Below are 27952 nucleotides of genomic sequence, written 5' to 3'. Positions count from 1 at the left end.
AACATAGAACAGAAACTATTTGATGGATTTATGACTTTTGAGTATCTACAAAACTAATAACAGTCCCATCATCAGGCTCACACCTATACTTTATGCTTAATACTAAATAGCATATCTTAGCATGCTAATGTGACCGACTTAATAATGAGATCAGTGGTCACATAAACAAATAGATAAAAAGTATAAAACTTTTCAATAATCTGTTTGTTTATTAGTGGTTTATATTTACCAGCCACCACAGCATGTGGTTGGTTGTGTTTTCACATTGTGTGTGTGTGTGTGTGTGTGTGTGTGTGGTTACCTACTGCAGCAGGACTACCACAGAAACAGTTTTGAGGACTTCACTAAGTTGTCGTATGTCTTTCTGTGGACAGATTTTGTCTTCTGCCATACCGTCACAACTGTGCACGATGCAGTCATGAAACTTGTGTGTTCAGGTGTGTAGTTGAGATCAAAATAAAGGCTGAGGTTAAAGATGGGTTTGATACAAGCGGGGACGCTAAAAGTAGAGAAGGGGCCATTGGCTGCAGGCTAGAATGTATCATAGACTTGCCTTTATAAACTATGGATGTAGTTTCTGTAATGACACCCATAGGTCTCTGCAGAGTTATATAAAAACTAACCCCTGTTGTCATGAAAGGGCAAATAAGGACCAAAACTGTTTATACCAGCCTGTAAAAATTTGCTTTTCTGTTGGGTATTTGACCATTGGGGGTCTGTGGAGCTAGCCTCAAGTGGCCAGTCGTTCGCCTGGGTGATTATATGATCGTGATAAATTTCAGGTGGATTACAGTGATCGGCTGTGAGCATATTTACTCTATCAAATATGTCGGGAATGTGTGTGTGACAACAGCCAATTAGAGTCGACTTTATATTTGTCTTTGTTCATCTTATTTAATTACTTTAAAATTACTTTTAATTTACTTTTAATTTTTAATTTACTTTTTTTTTATTTAATCCATATGTTAATATACTATTGAACTAATCTCTAGTTTCCTTAGTTTCCAGTACAGATGCTTTAAAAGTAGCAATTTATAAACAATGTACATTTTTTTGATAATAATCAAGTTTGGAGGACATGAAAAAATATATATTGTGATAATTTTTTTAGTCATAATGCCCAGCCCTAGCCAGTCCTTCAACTGTATTTTTTTTTTTTGCAATTCTGCATTGGCTTCACTTTCCAGGCTGCTTGGAACGTAGCCTCCAAACGTAGATAAGAGCATCACTGGCATACTGAAGAAGCATCAAGACTTCACTTAGTAGCTACCGAACAATGAATGATAAAGGTTAAGGTGAGGTTCAAAAATAGGGTTTGGGCAAGGGACATCTCATTATTCATAAGATGAGCGATGTCTTCTTGTGTAATGAGGATGACATGAAGCCCCTTTATGCCCTTGGTCCAATTCGGCATTGCGGCTTGTGTGATTCTCCAGCAACATGGTCCCCAGTCTTATTTATTAGTAATGGGACATAATAGTTACCACAATAGGTACCACATAGTGTACCACAGCAGGCCTGGTGTGCAGTAGATTTCTTTTTTAATTAAAAGAACTAGATGTGTGTGAGGAATAAAAAGAATAAAGGAGACAGTTTTAGCTTCCCAACAGGTCCAGAATCATCATCACTGATGATAGAAATAGCACTAACTATCATCATTTCTGTATGAAACAGTTTCAGAGATCATAACATATTAACTACATTGAACAGACAGTTTTAATTCAGTGTGTCAGTAGATGAAAGCACCTTGGCACAGCTAAATATCCATAAAACCAACAACAACCTGTGGCTTCATTTATTGAATAGTGTTGCGTTCATTAGTTCAATAGTTAAATATGGACACAGCCAGGCTCACTGGTTCTCTGTCCAGGTCTTTGTGCTAAACTAACGTAACAAGCTACTTTAGCTTGATATTGAACATATGAATATAAATATTTGATTGGAATTAAAACTTTGCAGACAGTCACAATTTTTGTCCAGTGCTACCCCCGCGACCCGGCCCTGGATAAGCGGAGGAAAATGGATGGATGGATGGTTCACTTCAGCATAATACCTTTTGTCTGAACCTTCAGATGGTTGGTCAACCATTTACTAAATCATCAGGTTTCAAGATGAGATTCTGAAGTGAAGAAAGGTTTTATTTATTTACATATTCCAAGCACTAACTACACCGCGTTCCAAATTATTATGCAAATTGTATTTAAGGGTCATAAAGATTACATTTTTTGATTTTCAATTAAACTCATGGATGGTATTGTGTCTCAGGGCTCTTTGGATCACTGAAATCAATTTCAGACACCTGTGATAATTAGTTTGCGAGGTGAGCCCAATTAAGGAAAAACTACTTAAGAAGGGCGTTCCACATTATTAAGCAGATGACCATTTCCAAGCAATATGAGAAAGAATAAGGATCTCTCTGCTGCCGAAAAGCGTGAAATAGTTCAATGCCTTGGACAAGGTATGAAAACTTTAGATATTTCGCGAAAACTTAATCGTGATCATCGTACTGTTAAGAGATTTGTGGCTGATTCAGAGCACACACGGGTTTGTGCAGATTAAGGCACAATGAGGAAGGTTTCTGCCAGACAAAAACATCGGATTAAGAGAACAGCTGCTAAAATGCCATTACAAAGTAGCAAACAGATATTTGAAGCTGCTGGTGCCTCTGGAGTCCCACGCACATCAAGGTGTAGCATCCTCCAGAGGCTTGCAGTTATGCGTTATTCTATCAGTTATTCTATTCGGCCTCCCCTAACCAATGCTCACAAGCAGAAACGGCTGCAGTGGGCCCAGAAATACATGAAGACTAATTGTCAAACAGTCTTGTTCACTGATGAGTGCCGTGCAACCCTGGATGGTCCAGATGGATGGAGTGGTGGATGGTTGGTGGACGGCCACCATGTCCCAACAAGGCTACGACGTCAGCAAGGAGGTGGCGAGGCATGTTTTGGGCCGAATCATGGGGAGAGAGCTGGTCGGCCCCTTCAGGGTCCCTGAAGGTGTGAAAATGACCTCTGAAAAGTATTTGGAGTTTCTGACTGACCACTTTCTCCCATGGTACAAAAAGAAGAGCCGTGCTTTCAGTAACAAAATCATCTTCATGCATGACAATGCACCATCTCATGCTGCAAGGAATACCTCTGCATCATTGGCTGCTATGGGCATAAAATGAGAGAAACTCATGGTGTGGCCCCCATCCTTCCCTGACCTCAACCCTATTGAGAACCTTTGGAGCATCCTCAAGCGAAAGATCTATGAGGGTGGGAGGCAGTTCACATCCAAACAGCAGCTCTGGGAGGCTATTCTGACATCCTGCAAAGAAATTCAAGCACAAACTCTCCAAACACTCACAAGGTCAATGGATGCAAGAATTGTGAAGCTGCTATCAAATAAGGGGTCCTATGTTAAAATGTAACTTGACTTGTTAAGATGATTTTGATTGAAATAGCTTTTGATTTCAGTAAATATGACCTCCGAATGCTGGAAAATCCAAAAATGAGCATTTTCAGTTCTTAAAAACCTATAAAATGTTATAAAACTCTGTCGTGCGTAATAATGTGGAACAGTGCATTTTAAGTTTTTTATTTTTATAAAAATACTGTTATCATTGAGAGGTTTGTCCAATCACATTACAATTCATTAAACTAATGGTTGATGACTTAAATTATGCTGACTGTCATTTGCATTGACTATTTAGGAAAATCTGAGAAAAAACTCAGTTGCATAATAATTTGGAACACAGTGTAATAGTCTAGACGGATTTCAGAAAAAAAGGCCTTCTATAAGAAGTGAGGAGCATTTATGGGTACAAGTCGGGAAGTAGTCGGGAGTAAAAAAAAAAAGGTTCCAAAGCGAAATTTTGAGTTTTTGACCTTCTAATTTGCATATCAAAATGGCCACCAAATTGCCCATCTTGCACAGTCATTGGACCATTTTCCCCTAGTTTTTTTGTAAGTAGGCAATCAAGATGACATGCAAAATACCAACTTTTAAGGTGAAGGTCATTTTTTAAGGCTGAGGCCATTTTGATATGCAAATTAGAAGGTCAATATGAATATGATATGAAATATGGTTACCTAAAGTAGGTTGGTTCCCGACTTGTACCCATAAATGCTCCTCACTTTCACTTTTTGGACAATTCCGTCTAGACTATAAGACCAAAGGATGGAGTTCATTGGAGTCAGTTGGCTCAGCCCAATGGGTGGTCGGTTGTGCAGGATTAGGAGAACCAGGGGTGCAGCAGAATCTGCTCCAGAGTGCCACGCTCCTGAGGGTTCACAGCCAAACACACCTTCAACAAGTCCTGGCAGTCTGAGAAGAAAGCAGAGTTTAAGCTGCATTTCTTTGGAAAATGGAAGGAAGGAAATAACTTTTCACACTATAAGTACCACAACTCAGGACGGTATTGAGGCTTCTTACCTTTGGACAGCATAGTGTTTATAGTAATTTTCTTGCGAAGGAATTTTCTTGTGGTGAAATAGCTGTCCACCAGTTCATAGAGCAGAGCGCCCAGCTGCCAGACTGTGCTGGGGCCCGCCTCGTATGTGCCAAGCCGGAAAAACTCTGGAGGGACGTAGGAAGGGGTTCCTACAATACACAGAGAGAAACATATCATGAGTAAGATTGACTGATCAGTCCAGAGATCAACTGATGGATGAAGAGCAGAGGCCAGCAGCGTACCACAGAAGGAGTTGTGCGGTATCTCCGTCACCAAGCAAGCACTTCCAAAGTCTATGATTCCCACACGAGGGACATCCGAGCTAAAATCAACGAGGACATTTTCTGCTTTAATGTCCCGATGGAAGACTCCAAGAGAGTGCATCTTAATTGCTGCTTCCACCAGCTGCTTCATGATGTTCTTCTTCATGAGATAAAGAGAAACAGATGAGTTGGAGCAGAGCGGAGAAGGAAGTGTAAGGAGACACTTAAACCATTATGGGACAGTTTTGCAGCTTTCACACAAAAACGTTAGTGATTGAGTTTGGTTTAGGGCTGCACGATTTGGGGAAAAAAACCCCATTATCATTATTTTGCACGTCACGGCTGTGTGCATCATCGATTATTGTCCTCTGGAAACACTTTCCATTGTGTATGAGCTTCTTGCAGTGCTTTTTCTAACCTGGCGTTAATGGTGTAGTGGGTTGTAAAGTTGGTTATTTTTTTCTAAATGCTACACATAAAGATGTTTCTTAATTTGTAAATTTTTTCTCTATTTGCTGCGTGCTGAGCTCTCAGGGCCGACGTACATTTTTCATTTTAGGAATTTTTTTTAATTTTAGGAAAAACTTTACTATTAAGTGGTAACCAAATAGGCTAAGTTTGGTATGCACTGCATTGACACCATTTCTAATGAGTACACTGTGCAAATACAGAAAAATCTGCATTCAACTTTTTCACATAACAAATACACACATGTAGTCTGGTGCGAATGATCCGCTAGATTGGAGCTAGTGTCAACAACTAGCGAATTTCTGCATTGGGTAGTTAATGTCATCTACATTATCATCTTCAGAGCATTCGAGACATATTGTCTTTTATTTAAAGGTTGAGGTTGTTGTTATGGTGTTTATCGTACAAAATATGGATGTTGAGAAATAAAATCAATACTCTGGTGTGCACCAAAACAACCGGTCCGAGACCTCTTGCAGAGAGGGTCGCGGTCCGTTTCCAAACGGACCCTACTTCGGTTCTATTCCACTGTGAACATAAGCCGATCAGAATCCGACCCAGTAAAAGGAAATGAACCAAAACGCAGTGGATTGTGGGCCACCTGTGTCGTGGAATTTACTCAGGTAATATTATAAAGATGAAATTTGTGTCATTCAGTTTCACTCTGGCTACCACTGAGCTAAAGCTAATTTGTCATTGCAGAATTATCATAATTGCTCAAAATAACTTAATATGTACCTTTGTGGTAGAAGCAGATCGTTGTAGGAGCATCAAGGCTCGCCTTCTCTGATTATACAGCTGTCTGATCGCAGCTCGTTGTAAATAATGGATCAACACATTATTGACGACCCCGAGCCTCAACAGGAGCTCCTTCTGAGCGTTTCTCTCCAAATTAGTTTGGTCGGAACACCAGAGCAGATTAAGGCCAGTAAAATTAAACACACTCAGTTTGCGCTAGGTTCCACGTTGCTTTGTTTACATTTTTCACCGCCAACTTTTCAACCAATAAAAAATAATAGTGTGAGTAGATTTCCAGCTCTCCACCTTCATACACGCCCCTCTTCAAATCTTTTTTTGTTATTTGGTCCGCTTATATTACTGCACTTTGAAAGCAAACCAGACTAAATACAAAACGAACCAAATGTAGCAAATTTCACTCTGATTGGGACCAAGGTTATAATAGTTTTGGAATTTTCATTAGTTTTAAATTTCGTTGTGAATTTTTGTTTTCAAATTCAGTTAGTTTTAATAAGTTTTTAGAGTGAGTTTGCTAGTTTTAATTAGTTTTTATTTTTTTGGAAAATGCTTAGTTTTTATTAGTTTTAGTTTTTTCGTAATGGGGTATTTGTTGGGTGCCAGATTCAAAAAAGTCACAATAAACCTTTTATTTCCTTTGTCTGATCCATCTCAGCCCCAATAAGTTTATTAAGTCATAAAACCAGATAGATGAAGTGGATTTCATATCAACCAAAAAGGTTTACATATGAAAAAAAAGTTGACAAAGACGAAAAATTAACTTTAGTTAGTTTTGTAACCACACAATACAGTTTCAGTAAGTTATCGTTTTTTAAAAAACTCTCGTTTTTATTTTTATTTCAGTTAACGAAAATGTTTTTTCAATTCTAGTTTTCATTATTTCGTTAGTTTTCGTTAACTATAATAACCTTGATTGGGACGAACCAAACGGACTCGGGTCTTAAAACTCTCCTCTGACACTGACAAAATTCATAATGATCTCAGTGCAGCTTTAAGGTCACCTCTTGCACACATAGACACAAAAACAAGCTCCAGCCAGCTCCAGTACCTTTGCCTGGTCTTCCCTCAGGAACAAATTCTTATCGAGGTAGGTCTGCAGGTCCTCACAGGGGACTGGTCTCTCCATGACAAGCAGGACCTCTGGGCCCAGATCATACCAGTCTAATAATGACACGGCAGCATGTTTCCCCAGTGACCCCGCTCCACCTGCCACTCTCACCATGAGAAGCCCCTCCAATGGCACCATGTGCGTCTTTCCATTTATAACCTACAAACAACACAATGTTTCAGTATAGATGTGGGTGTTTGTGGATGTTTTTCTAGCAAAGTTCAACATTGATTTTGGTGCTGAGACATCAGATCAAATCACTCACCACTGGTCCAGTCTTCACAGCAGCTTTAGGGATGCGTTTGATCGCCACCTACAGGACACAATCACCACAACTTTAGTTGGTGCAGGGAGAGACGGCTGTGTGTGCATGTGTGATGTGAGAATACCATATATTTATTACTTACTGGTAAGTTGTCAGTTTTTCTTTCTCCAGCATAAACCGTTCCTTGGCCGCCTTCTCCGAGCTTGAGAAGCTGCAGGTACTTGGCCTCAAATTTTTCTTCAAACACAAACACAGATTCATGTTTTAATATTTTTAAACAAAAGATGAGCTTGATGGTTGAAATCAGTTATTGTTAACCTGTGGTTCAGTAAAGTCTTCTTCTAGTTTTTCCCCCATTATAGCTGACAAAACTCACTTAAAAATCACAAACTTTTGCTTGTTTTGTATTAGTTTTCTTCAGTCACAGAGGCAATACTTTGATATTTTGGGAAATACAGTTAATTGCTGTTAGCCAAAAAATTAGAGCCAAAGATACTGCTCTCATGTCTGTACGGTAAATATAAAACTATATATATTTAAAGCTCAATCAAGAACTAATTGAAATATACTTTTAAAAAAAACATTGCAAAGTCAATATCTCTTTTTAATTTAATTATTTAAAGTATAGAAGGGATCCTATTATTTTTTATTTAGTCTCATTATTATACTTATTTACTTATTTTTCTTTTTGTCCAATTGTCCCTTGTTTCATCTGTTGTTGCTGTTTTGCCTGTATTAATGAAATCAATAAACAGATTTTTTTTTTTAAAACATGACCTAATACCACCAGTAGCAGGTTAACTTAGCTTAAGACGAATAGCAGGGGGAAGCACCAGCACATCTAAAGCTCACTAATTAACACTTTATATCTTGTTTGTTTTAGCTGTACAAAAAGGGTGAAAAACATGTTGTAGTTTTCCAGGGATTGTGTGCTAGCCTGTATGAGTATGAGTGCTGCAGTGTTGACACATGTTTCTAAGCCAACCCATGAGTTAGAATCACCATGTTTCCCTGATTTTTTAAGCGTAAATGCGATTGCCAGAGTAAATTGCAAGTGTTATAAACACTACAAACGACCTACACCACAGTCATATGACTTCAACAACAACACCGTATACGTAGACAATAGAGGTGGGGGAACTATTCATCCTGCATAGTATCGCAATATTTTGTGTGGCAACATTATTCATTGCCGCCATTTATTGATATTTAGCCGACGAGCCATATTTTTTTATGTACTTGAAATACTGGTATCATATGGAACTAGAATATCTAAGGAATCTATAGGCACCATGTGTCAGGATATCATATATTTTGCGTGGCAATATTATATCGATTCATGGCCGCCAAGTATCGATATTCAGGAATATGCTGGATTTACTGGTATCACATGAAACTAGAAGATCCAGGGAATCTATAGGCACCATGTGTCAGGATATCCTGTCTTAATAAAGCTGCAAAGTTAGGCTTTTTTTATGTTTCAAAGTTGAGTTAGTTACATGTTTGATATCAGTTCAGTTCAGTTTGACTGAATACTTTGTTGGTCAGTCTGTGGGTTTGACTCTCATTGTGGAGAAATAAAAAGACTGAAGTGAGATGAACTGACTGAGAATTTTCTCTTATTTGACAAAACAATTCTTGATTGAATTCAATTTTGTAGACACAAAATGCAGTTAAACAGTTGAATCGCAATATATTGTATCGCAATACTCACCATATCCCAAAATGCTTAAAATCTGGATAAAATATGTATGTTTACATATGTTTGGACGGGTTGGTGGTCCTTTCATTGTCCTAGTACTTGTTACTCTGTTCAATAACAATAAAGTTGAATCTCATCAAAATGGTATTGTGGGGCCTCTGGTGATTCACACCTCTAGTAGACGATGACCTTTTTATATCCCCAACAAACCTCTGTATCTCAGTTAGTCACCAACCAGAGACTCCCTTATCGGCTTATATTCTGTTGTAGAAGAAAAACTCTCAAGCTTGTTCTAACCATAGACCTTATTTCAGGCAACAAAACAAAAACTAATCGAATGAAATTGAATTTAGATGAGGGACCCAGAAGTGCAAAATTGCTGACTCAGTTCTGGGTGTTAGGAGTCCGACTACACACAGTATATGCTCACACACTCTCCTCTCATTCTCTTTCACACTGTCAGTGTACCTCTGTTGGTCTTGACGGAGCAGGATGGCGTCTCATTGTTCTGCCGGGAGGTTGAAGGGCTGCAGGAGCTCAGGGAGACTTCACCAGCGTTGGTGTCGTAGGTTCCAGTTCTCCGCCTCTTCGGGGAGGGACCCCTTTGGGTGCTGGCTTTTCTTTTGGTCCCTTTAGCTGTCACATCCTCCACTGGCACCTCAGCGGGTTCACTGGCACACCTCTGCCTTTTTCTGGGTGGCTCTGAGTAATTTATGCTGGCCTTGCGTTTGTTACTTGTCACCCTACAGTCGTCCCCCATGCAGTAGTTGGGTTCAGTAGTGCTGCCACTGCTCTCTACACATGAAATAAACCCAGATAACTGGTTCATATTGCATGATTCTGAAAAACTCTGTATTGTAAGTTCAACATTGTTTTGTAAATTTTTACTTTTTACTCCACTAAATTTATTTCACAGCTCTAGAATAATACTTAGCCATTAAGCCTACTGACTACCTTCATTTGTTCAGTTCATTTGACTTATAAATACTTTATTACTTTTACTTGAGTCCAATCTTGTAACACTGGACTTGTAATAGTGTTTTTGAAGAGTAGTTCTGATACTTTTAAGTGATTACTAACTCTTATTTAGCACACAGCCTACCTGCAAAATAATATTATCACACTGCAACTAAAGTCCAGCTGATAAAGTCACTATGTAGAGTCTTTCAAAAATGATTTATCAAAATAAGTGAAAAAAGTGACTATGAAGTCACAATTTAACTCGTTTAAAGAACCTTCTGTTTGTATGTTGAGACAAGTAAGAATAAACCAGGTATATATACATACTTAAATCAATATCAACAAAGTTCATGTCTCTTCAAGAAGACAGGAACTTTCTGTCTACAGTTATTTAACAGGATTTCACACTCACTTGAACCATTCTCTGAGTCCAGAGAATAAAGAGTCTTTTCATCCATGTTGCTTTGTAAGCGCTCGGTACAAATATTTGAGAAAATATTTCACTGTGAGTATCAAGAAGTTGTGTGTCTCTCTGCTGATAATATGTGAGTGTGAGTGAATTATCATCTCTCTGAGAGTTTTTGAGGTTCTGTGTTCTGATTCTGAAGATCAGGGTTCTATTCCTTGACATCACTAATGGAACACAGGCTGAAATAACTAGAGTGGCCAAAATAACTGCTAAAAACACAAAATAGTCCAAAAGCTAAATCAAAAACAATAAAAAGAGACTAATAATGATTATCTCTGGATTGTTTGGGCACTGTAAGCACAACATCATAATGGTGAATGTGTTAGTGAGTTTTTTTTAACACACATCAGATAGTTATGGTCCAACATTAGCTTTTATTTGTAGGCATTTTTCTATTCACCTGATGAATATAAGTAATATTCTCTCAAATTTAAGTGCCGATTTAGTCTCCACCAACTGAAAAGTACTTTTCACTTTATTTAATAAACTATTTACACTTTTATATAAAGACACTTGCACATTTGACCTCAAGGTCACAAATCCGAAACGTGCCAACTCGAGCATCTATCACATTAAGGATCAATTAATCAATTAATGGCTATGTTTTTATGCATACTCCTTATAAATACTCCTCCTTATATACTACTAAACATACTAAAACATGCATACATGGGGAAAATCAAAGATATATATACAGTCCTATGCAAAAGCCTGTTTTGATAACGGACGCTTTTATTTTCAAAGGACGAAAAGGGACTTCCTGTTGATTGTTGAACTAATGTTAACTCAAGTGAGATTAAACTGTAAAGACAACGTCAAGGAGTTCAAAGTTTTATGTTCACAGTAAGCTTCATATTTAAATGTGTTTTGTGTTTAAATAAGTTTTGGATAAAATTAAAGCTAGTAATTCATGCTAGCAAGGTTTGATACAGTAAACTAGTTTTGCTACAATTAATACTATTTCTATTTCTGTGTGTTTCTATAATTAGGGCCTCGGGGCAATCGCACCGAGCACTGGTCCCATACAGCAATAGCTGTAGGGACCAGTGCTCCTCCCTTCACCCAGTTCACTTGGGAGTTGAGGATTAGGATTTTTGGATTAGGGATTCATTTTTAAATTAGGTTTTGCTCTGGGTAAGAGTTCGAGGCAGGAATAAACTCACAGAAGTCATGTTTAACACCTGCTCATTGAGATTGAGTTTACAGACATCAGTAGATATTTCCTCAACCCCATTTAGAAAGGTTGTGTTAGATTATGCAATTTTACAGAGATATTATGTTGGATATTTACTGGAGGTAGCAATCACTAGAGGCCCCATGATACGATTTTATCCCGATACTTGAGTCACAATACGATATTACTGCGATTTTAAGCATTTTGTGATATGGTGAGTATTGGGATACAATATGTTATGATTTAACTGTTTAACTGCATTTTGTGTCCACAAAATTAAATTTAATCCAGGATTTTTTTGTCAAATAAGAGACAATTCTCAGTCAGTTCATCTCACTTCAGTCTTTTTATTTCTCCACAATGAGAGTCAAACCCACAGACTGACCAACAAAGTATTCAGTCGAACTGAACTGATCTGACATCAAACATGTATTGACTGGAATTTTTTTAATGAGACATGAAAAAAAAATTTGCAGCGTTATTTCAACAACTTCCCATCATGATATCCCCCCCCCCCCCCCCCCCCCCCCCCCCCCCACACACACACACACACTATTTACAACATACCTGGATTACTACATTTTTAATACATAGTTATATATCATAACTGTCCTCTCTTGTAGATCGCAGTCTGCAGTCTGAAGTCTGAAGCCCTGCAGCTAAGGAAACTGCAGCTGCCATTCTGCAAGTCTCAGTTGCACTGACTACTGCAAGTGTGAAGGGGTGAGGTCCACTGCTGCAACCCATTCACAATACACACAAATAAAGACCAAGAAGATGATGAGACTGAAGGGAATGAGGAAAGAAATGATGAAGATGGTGAAGGCTATTGACTGGGATTGTGTGGTTGTTGTTAAATATATGTGTGTGTGTGTGTGCATTTGCATACTATATAGTTATTTTACAGTATGTGTGTGCGCGCGCATGCTGTTTGCAGTTCTTGTATATAGTTGTGTGTGTCTGTGTGCATGCTGTATAAAGGTCTGTTTTTTGCTGTATATAGTTATTGTGCATTTGTGTATGTGTGCATGCTGTATATAGTTATTTTGCATATTGTATATAGTCCTTGTGGGTTTGTGTGTGTGTGCATGCTGTAATAGTCATTTTGCATGTTGTTTATAATTCTTGGGTATAGTTCTTGTGGGTTTGTGTGTGTGTGCATGCTGTTATATAGTTATTTTGCATGGGGCACTTCATTTCTTAATCCGTCCGTCCATACGTCAACACTGCCTCCTGACCAGGTTCCCTAAAGGTTTTCACCAACTCAGACTCAACTCAGACCCCCAAGTATACATATTTACTCTTGGAAAAAATATTTTGAGCATGACTTTATCAAACGATCTGATTTTGTCTGTATGCAAATGAGTGCATATTTGATGAGTTATGGCCTCATCTGCATATGTAAACATTAAAATACAAAAAACATGCAATACATTTTTTTCTCCTCTTAACATAAGTAATCAACTGAGAAAGTTTCATGGTGATATCTATTGTTATTATTTATTTTTTTTACCCTATTCACCTGTGGTGTCTTTACTTTATTGTCTTATTACGCTAATTATGCAAATTGCCCAAAGTGCAACTTTTAGCAACCAAGTTAAATTCCATCCATTAGGCCTATAGATGACATGTCTGCAATAAAACTTTAGGGTACTCAACATTTCTGGGTTTACTATTGGGCCAATGGGGATTACGACTAGACTACTATGTACTGTTATACGTGCATTTGAGCATGAAATATGTTAAGTAATCATCCCAGATGATAATTTTATTTTGAACCTAAAACCACAGACTGTATCAAATAAAACCGGGGCACGCCGTATCACAAATCACGCGATCCCGGCCGTTGAGCCCCGCCCATTCCGTTACCACCACAGCCACTAGCTAGACGACTAGCCGTTAGCTCGCCACTGTTGTTAGCGTGGGGAATTAGTCGACCCAGAGGCTCCGTCTACCACTTCACTGCCAGTAAACTTGAACGCAGTCCGATCACGTTTAAAACTGGAAAGGCAGAACTTAAATCCAGGATGTGCTCCGTCGTCGGGTGTGATTCGTGGCGTCGCAGTGCGCAAGGCTTTAAGTTACCGGAGGACCCAGAGAGGAGGCTGGAGTGGGTTCAGTTCATTTTAGAAGTCAACGGGCAGAGACTTAAAGAGTCGTCCTGGACTGATATCAGCATCTGTCACGAACACTTTACTGTTGACTGTTTCGTAAACCTGACTCCGACTGGCACGGTCCAGCTAAAGCCCAGTGCTGTCCCATCACTGTGTGTCAAGTCAGAACCAGACGAGCCTCTGGAGAGCCCACAATATGTGGTGAGTCTGCTTTGACAACATCTGTTACTATCCCCGTCCTCCCCTCCCTCCCAACACACCACCGGATCATACATGTCAAACACATCTAGCTGGATAGTTTATTCTCACTCTGACTCGCTGTTTACAAAGGCTGCTTTCATTGTCCATGACAGAACCCCTATTAAATGTACACAAACATTGCTTCTTTATGTTGATCAAATAAAGAAACGACACCATTGTAAAAGCAGGGCAAATACAGAATCTAATCATCTTACTCATAGTTATAGGAGTTTTTTCTTTTCAGTATTAAAGCCTAGATCAGGGGTCGGCAACCTTTTCTAACAAAAGAGCCACTGTTGGCCAAAAAAAAGGAGAAAAACTGTTGTAATGGAGCCACAAACCTTATTTTCATTCTTACAGCCTATTAAGTCTAAATTATCCTACCAACATCACTAAGAAGTCGTAATGACCATTTCTTGATATGATTTTGTCAGAATGCAGCAACTCAAAACTAGACTTGAAGTTGGCAATATTTAGAGTTTAAGGCGCTGGGCCGTAGACTTTCTTAAGCATTTTAGTTGACTAAAATGTTAAAACATTTTTTTAATGTCATATATAACTGACACATTTTTACAACTGATGAATACAAATTTGCTTTGGGCCTACACCAAAGATAAATGAACATTGAAGTGTAAAGAAATAAATGTTTCATTTCATATCATTTTGTTGTCACAGCGACAGGGAGCCACTGCAAATGGCCTGAAGAGCCACATGTGGCTTCAGAGCCTCAGGTTGATAATGTGTTTACACTACACCTAATTCCTTTATTCTATACAATTCACTTAATGTTGTCAGAGGCACATATTTGAGACATAGCAAGGGTCATAAGTAGTAATAACTTGTGGTGTAGTGGTAGTTGAGTTGGGCATACTGTCTTACATATTTAATTTTGTCTTAAAGGTATATGTTAACCCACCCGTAAATAAGGTGGGAAGCCACCACTTCATAACTGGTAATACCTGTTCCCTTTGTGCGTTGACAATAAACTGTACAAATTATACTAAATATGCAGCCATGCTACCACTCAGCATCCTGCATTTAATACAGATTTACTATCCACTTCCTCTTACACAACATGCAGCCTTGTATGAAGCAAATCATGTCTATGTATTTATGTCTAGCCTCATGCTTTTGTTTTTGATATATGTGTAGGAGCCTGAAGAAACCACAGATTCTCCTCATCAGTGGGAAGATGACTTTAAAATTATTATTCCAACTTCTTACTCTGAAAAATCAGAACATACTGTAACAGGTAAGACACCGTATGTATGTTATAGATTAAGAAGTTATCTCAAACAATTTCTTAACATGTGAATACTGAACTTTATTTTGAAGGTTCGCAAGCAAGTCCTGTGTCAAGTCCTGTCTCAGTGTCCAATGTACCTGATGCTTCGAATTCTGTCAGTTCTGGATCCAAACGGAAGAAACAAAAAGGCATGAAGGATGATTTGAACAAGGAAAAGTAAGTTTGACTTTCTCATCTGTGTTGCATATTTTCTTCACAGTTTACATTCATTTGGCTTTATTCATCTTAATTTTGATTCATTTTCAGAGCTGTGCCTCAACATATGACAGGAAAGCATGTTGTAAATGAAAAGTGCCTCCTCCAGCTGTTCCGCCGTAAGTGCCCTTCATGTGGCTGTAAACTTCAGATGGAGAAGGTCACCTATGGGGCACTCATCATGTTGAACCAGCAGTGTCTTCAGTGTGAGTACAGATACCAGTGGAAGAGCCAAATCAACACCAGTGTTCCAACAGCTGAAGATTCAAATCTGACAGGAGGCACAGGAGTAACCTCAGACATCCAACAGGTAGGACTTAAATAGTCAGATATTCCACAACATGTTGTAGGGATGCACTGATCTGACGGACTGACATAATTCGTATTTAGTTAATAAGTTGTATGCCTTACTGAGTGGAAGTAACTACGAGAATTTGTTTGCAGATTACAGAAATGTCTGTTGTAAATATTCTACATATTTGTGAATTTGGATACATTTCATAAACCTAAAAAAATATGTTTATCATAAACCGACAGTCCCTTTGGACCTCTGTGCTGCCATCAACTCTTTTTTCCCCAGGTAATGGATGTGTTGGTGTCTCACATCACTGACAGTTTGATAAACACAAGATTCACTCTCAGTGGTTTCTGTAACATGAAAAATACAGCAGCAGCACTGACAGAGATACAGTAATGAACAGAAGCTGGTATTACCATGCACTGAATATCTGGTGTTTCCTGCAAAGTGAGCAGTGGTGGAATATACATTGACTCAAGTACTGTACTTAAGTACAATTTTGATGGAGTTGTACTTTTTATTTTATTTTATGTAACTTTATACTTCTACCCCACTTCATTTTGAGGTAAATATTGTACTTCTTAATCCACTACATTTAGATGACAGCTTTAGTTATTTTTCAGGTCGAGATTTAACATAAACATGACACTTTTACAGTGATTAGAGTTTTGTTGACCTCATAACAGTATGTTAAGAAGATAAAATGTACCTACCTTGAGAAAATTAAAACGCTGCATACATAAATGCATCAACAATAATCCTAATAATACAATAATATATTTGGGATATATAAAAGATCTGAGTGTGTCCATTCTGCATGACAACTACTTTTTTTTTTTAACAATATTTTTATTAGTTTTCAAGTTTTACAATAAAATTCAAACAAACAAAAGTAAATGATAACATACATAAAGAATGCAGAGCAGAACCCAAACCTTCATACACGCACCCATTCACACCAGGTAGATTTACACGAAATTATATAGGCCTATGTATACATACACGCACACATACATACACATGCACGCTGACAACTACTTTTACTTTTGATACTTTAAGTACATTTTGATGCTGATACTTTTGTACTTTCACTGAAGTAAGTTTTGAACACAGGATTAAATTCATTTCACAGTGTGGTATTTGTACTTAAAAGTACAAATACCACACAAGTCAAGTATGGGATCTGAATACTTTTTCCACTACTGACAGTGAGAGCCCGGGGATCCCAGTGGGGTCTGAACATGGCCTTTGACTATAGCACCATTGCTGCTCTGGTTGTTACAATTATGGGTTTATTATAATGGGTGTAACACTAACTCCATGCAGGATTCTTTTGCATGCAGTGAATTGACATAGTTGTGCTGGCTGGATATAGAAGCTGCTGGCATTCTGAACTCCTGAGGTGTATTAGTAACACATCTGTCATGTCTGACAGAAGCACTGCAGGTGAACATCCTTTGTGCAATAATGATGTTTTCTTTGCTAATGGTACTAGGAGCAAATAGTAGTCACAGTACAACTACTCTAGCTATTTTCATGGCATCATAGAATCGGAGCAATAAGCGTATCCTCAGCTTCAAACATCACAGCCACACAGAGCAGCTGCAGCTGTGCTCACAGTGGCCGTCTACTGTCGCAGCTCGTTCTTTTGAAAGGAGTAATGAGAAATAAATTCACAAAGTGACACATCATCTTTACTTTCTGTCAAAGCCGCAGAGCGTTTCCAAAAACTGGCAGTACATTACTGCCTGGACGTTTGCACACAGGCTGATTGCTCATGTAGAATTCACTTCAATCGGTTTCCTTTCTTGGCGGTAATATTCTGTGCTGTATGGACTTGGAAAAGTTTTACCCATGCTACGTTTTCATTCTCATCATTGTATTTTTCACAGGAAATGCCAACAGACGACAACCCCAGCAGCGCAGTTACCTCTGAGATTGTTACTTTTAGTGATGAAGAAAGCAATCCGTCAGACGGAGGAGAGGAAGGTGATGAAGAAGAGGTGAGTTCAGATGGGGAATGGAATCCAACAGAGGATTTTCTGCTGGCTGAAGAGCTCACAAAGGAGCTTGAAGAGGAAAGCGAAGATGAAGGCGAGGAGGAAGAAGACTTGGATTCCCCGGGTGGCCTCAAAATTAATGAGCTCTGCACAGAGTGTGGAAGTTTTTTCAATATTCAGAAGCCTCACACCTGTGAGCACAAAATAAAGCCCTATTCCTGCAATATATGTGGCAAAAGATGCGTCACTGAGACGTCTCTGAAGAATCACAGCAGAATCCACGATGAAACCTACGACCATCCTTGTAAATACTGCCACGTTACCTTCAAAACACGGGCGGACAAACTTAAACATGAGCAGATCCATCAAGACAGCAAAGATCCCTATAAATGTCCGGACTGTCCCGAGACATTCAAGTCCAGTAAGGAACGCAGCGTCCACCTGGCAAATCACAGAACCGAAAAGGAGTACAAATGTGGAGTTTGTGGGATTGCATTCAAGGATGTGCATCATCTTCGGAGACACTCTGTCGTGCACACAGGATTGAAACCGTACAAGTGTTCAGTGTGCCAGCGGGGCTTCAACCAGACAAGCCACCTGAAATCCCACATGCGTCTGCACACAGGGGAGAGACCTTACAAGTGTAAGCATTGTGACAAAAGCTTCAATCACAACGTGAGCTTGAAGAGTCATGTCCAGCGGTACCACTCATCCGGCTCTGGACGCGAACGGAAGAAAGCGAAGATAGATGAAAGGGCGAGCGACACCGGTGACGCTGAGGACAGCGAGAATAAGAAAGGCTCCGACTCTGAGTTTGACAATGTCGAAGAAAATACAGAAGAGGAGGTGCAGGAGGAGAGAACAGAAGTGCGAAAAGGTAGAAAGAGGAGCACGGGTAGACCCAGAGGAAGGCCCAAGAGAAATGAAGAAGGGAACTTGAAAGGCCAACGTTCAAAGCGCAAGACTGCAAAATCAAAGGCGCAGAAGTTAAAGAAGTCAGGTTCCAGCGATGAGGAAAGTGAGGATGAACAATCATACAGTGACATGTCCTACGACTCGGCAGAAGAAGAAGAAGAAGAAGAAGAAGAAGAGGAGAAGGAGACAGAGAGGAAGAGCACAAGGAGATCAAGAGCAAGACCAAAAAATGACAGTGACAGTGATTTTGACCCAGAAGACAAAACAAAGAAAAAAAGGTACAGCAGCGATAAGACCTCCGAGAAACATAGTGGAAGACCAAAGAGAAATCTAGAATTCTGAAAAGAGCTGAAGAATTAATTTGGTGTGAGCTACTGGGAAAAGAAAGTAGCCATAGAAAACTGGATTGAGATGTCTTTACTAGGTATATTAAAACAATTTGAAATAGGGATGCACGATATGGAGTTCTTTCTGCTGGTACCGATAAACACACGTTCAAATTTTTGTATTTCAGAAAAAAGTTCATAACCTTTAGTTTATCTTCACCAGCTGAGATGGAATGAGCAAAGATGGATGATTTAATGTTCCACAGCTCTGATCTATAACCGAATCTATCTGGCATCTCTATTGTTCAGTAAGGAACACTTTGGTCATAGATTTTACCATTTATTGCAACAAATGGAAACACAGTCAGACTTGGTGCTGAATGCTCCCTGGATTGACTGAGCCAAATGGAGAAAAAAATAACCCAGTGGGGCCTTGAACAAGACATAAAAAACATTTTCAAGTTTTTTTTTTAGCCATTAGGGCTAGAAAGGTGGAGGCTTGGTATCAGTGAGGAGGGAATCATATTTGAAAAGACTGATACTTTGTATCTTTGTATACTAGAATTTTGTCTTAGAATTGGAATTAAATGCTTTGATATACAGGTGCATCTCAATAAATTGCAATATGATGGAAAAGTCCACTTCCAGTAGTTCAAGTCAAATAGCCCCAACCAAGTATTGAGTCATATAGATGGACATAATTTTCAGAGGCCAACATTTACATATTAAACATACTTTTTAAAATTCGTCTTTTGTAATATTAAATTTTTTTTGAGATACTGAATTTTAGGTCTTCATTAAATGTAAGCCGGAATCATTATAATTAGAAGAAATTAAATGAATTAAGACATGAAATGTTTCATTCTGTGTGTCATGGATCTATATAATGTGTTATTTCCATTTTTTAAATTTAATTAGTGTCAAATAAACTTTTCTATGATATTTTAATTTATTGAGATGCACCTGCAATCTGTCCAATCACACATCAGTATATTAAATACAAATACAAAAGGCTTTTATAAACAAACTTAAAAGGTTTGCAGGTTAAAACTCGCAGACCTTTTTCCTCCTCTTTGAATACTAACTGCAATTTGCCCTCTGCTGTAACTGCTGCATAAGTCAATAAAAGCAATTTGGCTTTGTATTATTAGCTCTGTTTATCAGCTATAATTTAACATCGAAATAATACATAATAAGAAGAATTTCCCATTAATGACTGATAAATTATCGGCCCAATATAAATCGTGCATCCCTAATTTGAAAACATCCACATCCATTTAGTGTGAAGTAATGGAGGATTATGTCAGTAAGAGCCATTTTTAAAAATCGAAGATATTTAATACTGAGCTTTGGTTGCATTATAAGAACGTGACTGACAGTGCAGGGGAAGGTAGCTGCAAATTAGCATCAGAAAATCTGGGTCACCAAATGTAGGAGAAAAGGGTTTCAGTGTTTGGGGAAAGGTGTACCATATTCATGTATTATAACATGGAGGTTTGAAGCTAAAATGATTTTTTAAATGAGGTGAGGACACTGTGGCAGTTTGTATATTTTCTTATTCACTGTAAAGCTGCATCTGTCAGTCTGTAGACGTAATCAGATAGGAATTCATTGTTACATGTTTTGTTTTCTGAATCAATATTCCATCATTTAACTGTATAAATCAGACTCAATCAATGATAATCTTTTTACACAATGCCTTCAATTAAAATAAACACATTAAAAGTTTGATTTTTCCAACTGATTGTAACCTTTTAAGTGTAGGAATGTTGTTGCAGTCATAATCAATGTGGCCTCAGATAATTATCAAAGAACACTTTAAAGGACCATATGGTTTTGTATTGTTTAGCCCTTTAACTACAAATTGATTTTGTTCACATTGCTGCTGAACATTATGGATGTTTTGCTACTTTTAGGTTGAAATTGGTTTAAATTTTCCTATAAAACGTGACAATAATCAGCTTGCTGAGACTTGGAACTAGTTTTAGATACAGTAACTCATTGATGACAGTTAGAAGAAGTTTATTATGGTTCTGTTACGGTGGAGATGCACTGAATTCAGCAGATAAATTGAGATATTTTTTTTCTTTCTCCAGGCAGTGGGTAGTGCAACATGGCAGTCAGTTCACAAACGTTCTCATTATACAGCTAAACAGCACGCTAAAATATATATTCATGTTTGATCAGCACTGCCTGGTTTGACAGTTTGATCTGAGTTTCCCAAGCCTGGTGTGTTTGGATAAAGTCTTATCGATCATGCAACACATAGCCAGAAATACTACTCTCCTTAAAAATGTCAGTGGATCCAGTGGATCTCAATTATCATGGTCCGAACAAGTCTAAGGAAGTAAAATACATTTTAATCAAGAAATAAATAAATGAGGTAATGAATGAATAAATAAAGTCCTGGAGACTTCTTTACTGTTTTTGAACTCGGCCACCTGTCCACAGAAAGTTTCAAGGTTCTGCACGTTAATTGCAAGTAATGTAAAAGTACAGCCAAAAAAGTTGGGACGTTGTCTAAAACCTAAATTAAACAGAATTAATTATAGATAATTTGCTAATTCTTCATCCGTTATTTCTATATATGTCACATATTTTCAATTGAAAACTGTACAAAGACATTATATTTGTACATTATAGATGTTCAAATATATTTAATTAGTTTTTTGTAAATATACACTGGTCCCAACTTTTTGGGAATCAAGGTTGTATTATGTAATTTGTAGAAAATTGTATAAAACATGAAAAATATTATGGGCCTTAAAGGGATTGCAGATTTTTACATTTAGAAAAAGTAAAACAAAATAAATGTATCTAACTGCCTATTTGAGAGTCTGTTATCTTACCTGGTCCATTACCTTACAGAGTGTGGTAAAGAAAAACAGCTCACAGGATATGGTAAAGGAAGAAGTTTTGCACATTTCTACTTAAAAATCTCAGACAAACTGGTCCTTGGCTTGCTCCAGTTCTCGCCAAAGGAGAAACAACCATTGCACAGTTGACCTTTTTCCGTACCTTGCAACACTTGAATTTAAATGTACGGGTGTTCAGAGTTCCCACTTTGATCAAAACCCTGAATGAATCCCCCCTGCTTACATGTTTATCCTCTTTCTCTCTCTCTGTGCCAGTGCTTAAGCTAGCTTCAAGGCCCATCAAGTTTTTTCAAGTGTTGGAGAAACTTTATCAGCTTTGCTCTCGGGGAGCGCCCAAGGCTGCTTAGTGGATTAGATATGCAGGTCTAAACATGGACTAATGTTTGGAGAACTAAAATGAAAGGAATTTCTTTTGACTTTTAATGAGCGACAGACCTTTGCACTTAAAGGTTTTACTGATACATTAACTGATCCAGCCTCATTTCACCAGTTGTCTGAATCAGATACTTGATGGAGTTTATTAAACTCAATGTGAATCGACTAAAAGCCCTCAATGGAAAAACAAGTTTTTAGCTTCAGAGGTCAGAGGAACAAGACAACATACAAAGTGAACCTCCTGTTTGATCTTATCGTTCTGTCACGTATTGGGAAATTTAAGACCTTAATTTAATCTGGTGAAAAAATATTTCAGCGGTCTACACTTTGGCTCATAAGTCAATTTCCGTTACTGAAGTTAGATGTTAAGGACAGACTGCTTGGAACTGATAAAGTGGTAAATGGTTCAGTGAGAATAAAACATTTATTTTGTAAATTGTGTTTTTCAGCTCTAGTTTTCTGTTTAGAGTGAAATGCATCTTGTTTAAAAAACCCATCACAATTTAATAGGCGCAAGACACAATCAGTTGTCTGTTATCAGCACATCCTGCTCCAAGCTTGGTTAATCCATGTGGTCACATAAAATAACACTTTAACCTTAAAATATCCATTCATCAGTTACTCACCCTGTGTTACCTTGATTTTTTTCACCTGCCTCCACAGTGAACAAAGAATATAAAAACTGAAAATTTGTGATGAATTGAAGTTAATAGGCACCGTGTTTACCAACAGCAAAACTCAGAAAATATCAGTGTACAAACTGGTCTGATTCAGATGAAAATTGCCAGGGCTGGATCTTGTTCCCAGTCCAACTCTGCTGAATACTTCCCAAATGCATTTTCATTAAAAACCCTCCTAATTAAAACACACAAACTGCATAAACAATCTCACATAGGTGCATTTCTTGTCAAGTCTAGACTCAAGGACCAGCACAGACTAGCGAAAATGTTTTTGGGAAGTACTGAACATTTGACTGGAAACATGAGATTGTCCTGCACGAGTTGTGACAGAGATGGTAAATTAATGTTTGGATATCATTTTCCTGAAGAGTTCAAGGTAACATAAGGTGTGTTGTTGATTTATGAACGAATATTTCTTTGATTTTTAGATTATTAGGTGTTCAGGAAGGTTATTATAGTTAACGAAAACTAGAATTAACTTTTTTTAAAAACTAGTGTTTTTAAAAAAACGATAACTAACTAAAATGGTATTGTGTGGTAACAAAACTAAAATTATAGTGAAAATGTTCTTCATTTTCGTCTTTGTCAAATTTTTCATACAGAAACCTTTTTGGTTGATATGAAATCTATTTATTTAGCTGTAACCAAATGGCTGCTGGTTAGCGAACATGCAGGAACACCGCAAGTGGGAGGAAGTGAATCTGTTCACTGAGACTGGGATGTCTACACGACTATGATAGTCGAGTGCCTGCAAAAGTTCAACACTTCACTCGAACCAAAATTCAAAACACCTGGAGCTGCAAAAGTTAATAACCTTATTGGGGCTAAGATGGATAAGGCAAAGGAAATAAAGGCAAAATTTAATGTGACCCTTTTGAATCTTGCACCCAACAAATACCCCATTACATAAAAAACTAAAACACAAAAACTAATAAAAACTAAACTAAAACAAAGCATTTTTAACAAAATAAAAAACTCACTCTAAAAAATAATTAAACTAAGTTAATTTGAAAAAAAAATTCACAACGAAATTAAAACTATAACTAATGAAAAATCCAAAACCTTTCTATGGAGCATTGGCTCCATAATGGCACAACTCTATGAACCACTTTACTATTAAATCCAAATCAAAGATCCTTTGCGACAGTACCATTTATCTCAAAATTTAAGGGTGGAAATGCAAGATGAGAGTACAGTTGATCATTAGAGATTCATCCCTTCATAATGCTGAAACCATGTTGGAACAGTTACAGTAACTGCTCATCCAAAGTGATTCATTGTGTCCTGGTAGTGTCGGGATTACCACTAGAGGTCCCCCTTGTGCCACAAATACTGACTCTTTTAGCGAAACAATAAGTGAGACATCTTTCTCAACACAATTACTATGGTAACGGTTGTTCCTGCTGCAGAACCTGAGCCGTGCTGTTGAACGAGTCTCTTATCTCTCTTTTTTCCTTCTTTTTCTCCTCTTGCTCCCTGTCCTTTCCTCCGGGAGCGATGAGGGGAAAGCAGATTTTCAGTGCAGCGTCTCTCCCACTTTATTTGTACTCTATAGGTGACCTCCTGTTTTTGCAGATATCCTCAAGCCACCCCTCGACAAGTTTGTAAGTATTAAATAAGAACTAAGACATCAGAGCCAGCTGCAGAGGCTCGCAAAATCAATGCCCACTGTCATTTATTAACGTCACAAGGATAGCTATTTTCTCTACTTCTTTCTATTTGTTTTTTTATTAGGTCATGGCTGTGCACATATTATGTCCCTCCTCCTCTACTGGTGTAACTGTCTCTCTCTGGCTCTGATGATTTGAAGCTGGTCTTTTTCAGATGTCAGTTGGATAATTTGAGCTGCTCACATTTGTCAGAAGACTAGATTAATGCTTTAAGCAGACTTGAGATGAAGAGTTCATCTTGCCGAAAATAAATGTTGTGGCAGCATCAGTGAGAGGATAGTATTTTATTTGGCACCATAAATTTACTGATTGAGATAGAGTGCAGATGCCCTGTGTTCATTTCTTCCTCAGCGTGCATCAGAGAGACAGGAACATCAGGAGGATGAAGAGTGGTAAAAAAAAAAACATGAGCTGAGATTAGAAAGTAAGCAGTATATCCCGAGCAGCGAGCCACTAGAAACTTCAGAAAACTAAATCAGATTTGAAAATGGGTTTCCCACATGGGAACTCAAATGCCTGCAAAATGTCATAAGCCAAGCAGATAGAAATCCACCTGGGCCGAATGACATTTTCTTGCTTACTCATTCCCAGATAACATTACATGGTTGTTTATTGAAATTCACTCAGCATTTGGACTATTTTCTGTCTTGTTGTAATATACGTGATTTTATTTTATTTTTTTACAGGAGTCTATGTGCTGTTTGGTCATATTTGGTCTGATATTATTATAATCATAATATTTTCTCCATTCTTAGTGGGCACAAGCTAAAAACACTCTTTTGATATTTGCTTTCTTGCTGCGAGTTAGAAGAGGAGATTGATGCCACTTTCCAATTACCAATAAATCACCATGTTCTCATTATAAAGAATAATGAATAGTAACTTAAGCAATCTTTACACAGCAAACAAAGACAATATAGCCCTTACTGGCACAGGAATATACAATAAATGTGAATCCAAAGTCGCCAATTAGCTTAGCTTAGCATCAAGACTTGAAACAGTCGGAAAAAGTCAGTCTGACTCTGTCCAATAGTAACTCATTTACAAGTTGTAGGTTGAATAACTGTAGGAAAACAACATAAGTATTTTCCATACCCTGAACTGAACAGTCCAATGTGATAATCCTCACACTATAAGAATAGTTTAATATATTTTTGGAAATATGCTTATTCTTCTTCTTGCTTAAAGTTAGATGAGAACATTTTTAATATGTAGCTGGAGCCGGCAGCATTAAGGCCAAGCGGCAACCTCCAGGCCTGAAAAGTGAAGCCAGTGTGAATTAAACCTGCATTCTTTGTAATGTCCAGCAGGGGGCACCTCCAACAGTTACAAAAATACAGAAAGAAGCCTTGCTGTATAGATTTATAGATTTTGTTTTGAGGATTATCTACCTGAACTGTTTAAAGATCCAATCATATGAAAAAATGTTTTGCTGTCTATCTTTAAAGTGTTTTGTTTTTTTTGCAATCATGTCTGTATCTGCATATCTGCATCTGTATATCTCTTCTCCTGTAAAGTTTCACTGCAGCAGTTTTCTTTGTCATTCATTGATTTGAAATGGCCGACTTTTTTGCTGACTTTCACAGAGAAGACAGAGTGCTGTCATACAGAATCTATCAATCATGCGGCATTTGTATTCTGTTATTTGTCGCACCCCCTCCTCTCCTCCCACCCTCTATCTGTGCAGAATTACCCCCATCAACTGTGCAATCACTTGTCTCCTGCTATCCAGCCTGGTTGACTGGCAAGTATTAGTTTGCTCTCTCTGTCACAGTGCAATCCAAAACAGCAGGGACTGAGTCGTATGTCAAGGATGTCTGCGAGTTTCTCCGTGAGTTGGGAGATGTGTTAGATCTTAGTCAGAGCCGAGCATAAATTTGACGGGAGAGGGGCCGAAAAAATCTATACTGTTATCAGTTCTGAATTTAAATCCACATGAGAAAACAGCACTCTGAAACCTTTCACAGCATCTGTGTGAGTGTCAGATTGTCAACTATACTGTTAACAGAAGAGATACATGTAAAGTTATTTGTGTGCATTCAGCTGTGACTTTTAAAATGAAGAAGCAGATTTGATTAGCTCCTATGGAACATTAATATAAGTATTCCAGGACTGAGGACTAAGCTGTTTAGTGTCAATGCATGCCTTATCTCATCAATTCATGACGCACACAAAAAAAGTAAATTAAAAACAAATTAGGAGCTCGGGTACATGATAATATTCAAAGAAAAAAAACAACTTAATTTTTGAGGTTAAGTTGTAAATTTGCAAGATAAAACTTATGCTCTCTAAAAGATAGAGTTGTAAATGTATGTGTATGAGGAAAAACCTCTCTGAGATTAAATTAAAAAAGAAAGATGGAAAAATAGTCATCACCACTTTCTAAAAAACTTTTCACTTTTCAAGGTTGGATCAACCGGCAAGATATTATCCAACCTTGCAACATGAAGCAATGTGCTTTTTTTTCTTGCTTTTTTTGACAAAAAACAAAATATTTCCATTTTTTCTCCCACAAAAGTATGACTAGAATCTCAAAAAAAAAATTCAAGTCTTTTCATGTGAAGTAACCACTTCAACCTAAGACTTTTTCTCAGACTTTTGCCTTTTTTGTGTTACCTACAAAAGCCCTAATACTCACTGGTACCACTTGAGAGATGTAACAGATAAGTGTTGTTTTAGGTTTTAAGCTGCATATTTGAATCCATATCGATTGCTGATCAGTCAATTTTCTTGTTTAACAATTTTCTGGTGTAATAGGAATTACCTGACAGATAATATCAACATACAGGATCTCCTGCATATTACATTCATTCAGCATCATGTTTCTCTCCGTGGCAGAGATAATACCCTCAGACACTCACAGAGAAAGAACTCCAGTGATGAAAATATTCATAACATAAAAATATTTAGCACCCAGTGGCTTGCATACTAATGCGCTCTGACTACAAGTGAAACAGAGAAAGAAGTCATTTGAGGTATAACTCATAGATAATAACTGCAAAACTGCAGAAAACTGCATCTGTCATACAAGTATAAACCTATTTTCCATGTCATGATTATTACAAGTTTGTCAGATGCTTTCAAGTGCACTGACTTGCTGTGTCTTGCTCAGGTTCATATATAATTTTACTTTTTCCTCATTTGATTTGTGAAAGAATAAATGTCCCCTGCCTCCCCTTTTCACAGTTTGTGGTGCTACCAAACGGAAGCAAAACACTTTAATATTATTCTAACTGGAAAAGGCTTGTCTGTATAAGATAGAGACAGATAAGAGAGAGAGAGAGAGTTGTTAATGTTTGCAAGACCTGACATCTGCTTCCTGTCCCCCTCCCATTCCCGAGTTACAGTCATTTG

The 27952-nt window shown here is 37.9% G+C and overlaps 2 protein-coding genes across 2 annotated transcripts; one reads left to right on the top strand and one right to left on the bottom strand.

The window, feature by feature from the left end:
• Positions 1-4124: 4124 nt before the first annotated feature.
• LOC131980274 (serine/threonine-protein kinase pim-3-like) lies at positions 4125-9568 on the bottom strand (the record flags this gene model as incomplete). The annotated part of the gene is made up of 7 exons (XM_059344492.1): positions 4125-4311; positions 4420-4587; positions 4681-4858; positions 6974-7192; positions 7299-7346; positions 7441-7535; positions 9469-9568. Coding segments are annotated over 7 exons (900 nt in total), but the record flags the coding sequence as incomplete, so codon positions are not given.
• Positions 9569-13532: 3964 nt separating this feature from the next.
• LOC131979761 (zinc finger protein 28-like) lies at positions 13533-21805 on the top strand. The gene is made up of 5 exons (XM_059343777.1): positions 13533-13918; positions 15110-15209; positions 15293-15419; positions 15510-15768; positions 17649-21805. The coding sequence occupies exons 1-5, from the start codon at positions 13631-13633 to the stop codon at positions 19011-19013; spliced, it is 2139 nt and encodes a 712-aa protein (XP_059199760.1). The 5' UTR covers positions 13533-13630; the 3' UTR covers positions 19014-21805.
• Positions 21806-27952: the final 6147 nt, after the last annotated feature.

Source organism: Centropristis striata, chromosome 11, assembly GCF_030273125.1.
Source record: "Centropristis striata isolate RG_2023a ecotype Rhode Island chromosome 11, C.striata_1.0, whole genome shotgun sequence".
In the NCBI taxonomy this organism is placed as follows: domain Eukaryota; kingdom Metazoa; phylum Chordata; class Actinopteri; order Perciformes; family Serranidae; genus Centropristis; species Centropristis striata.
This window is presented reverse-complemented; position numbering and strand designations above follow the sequence as displayed.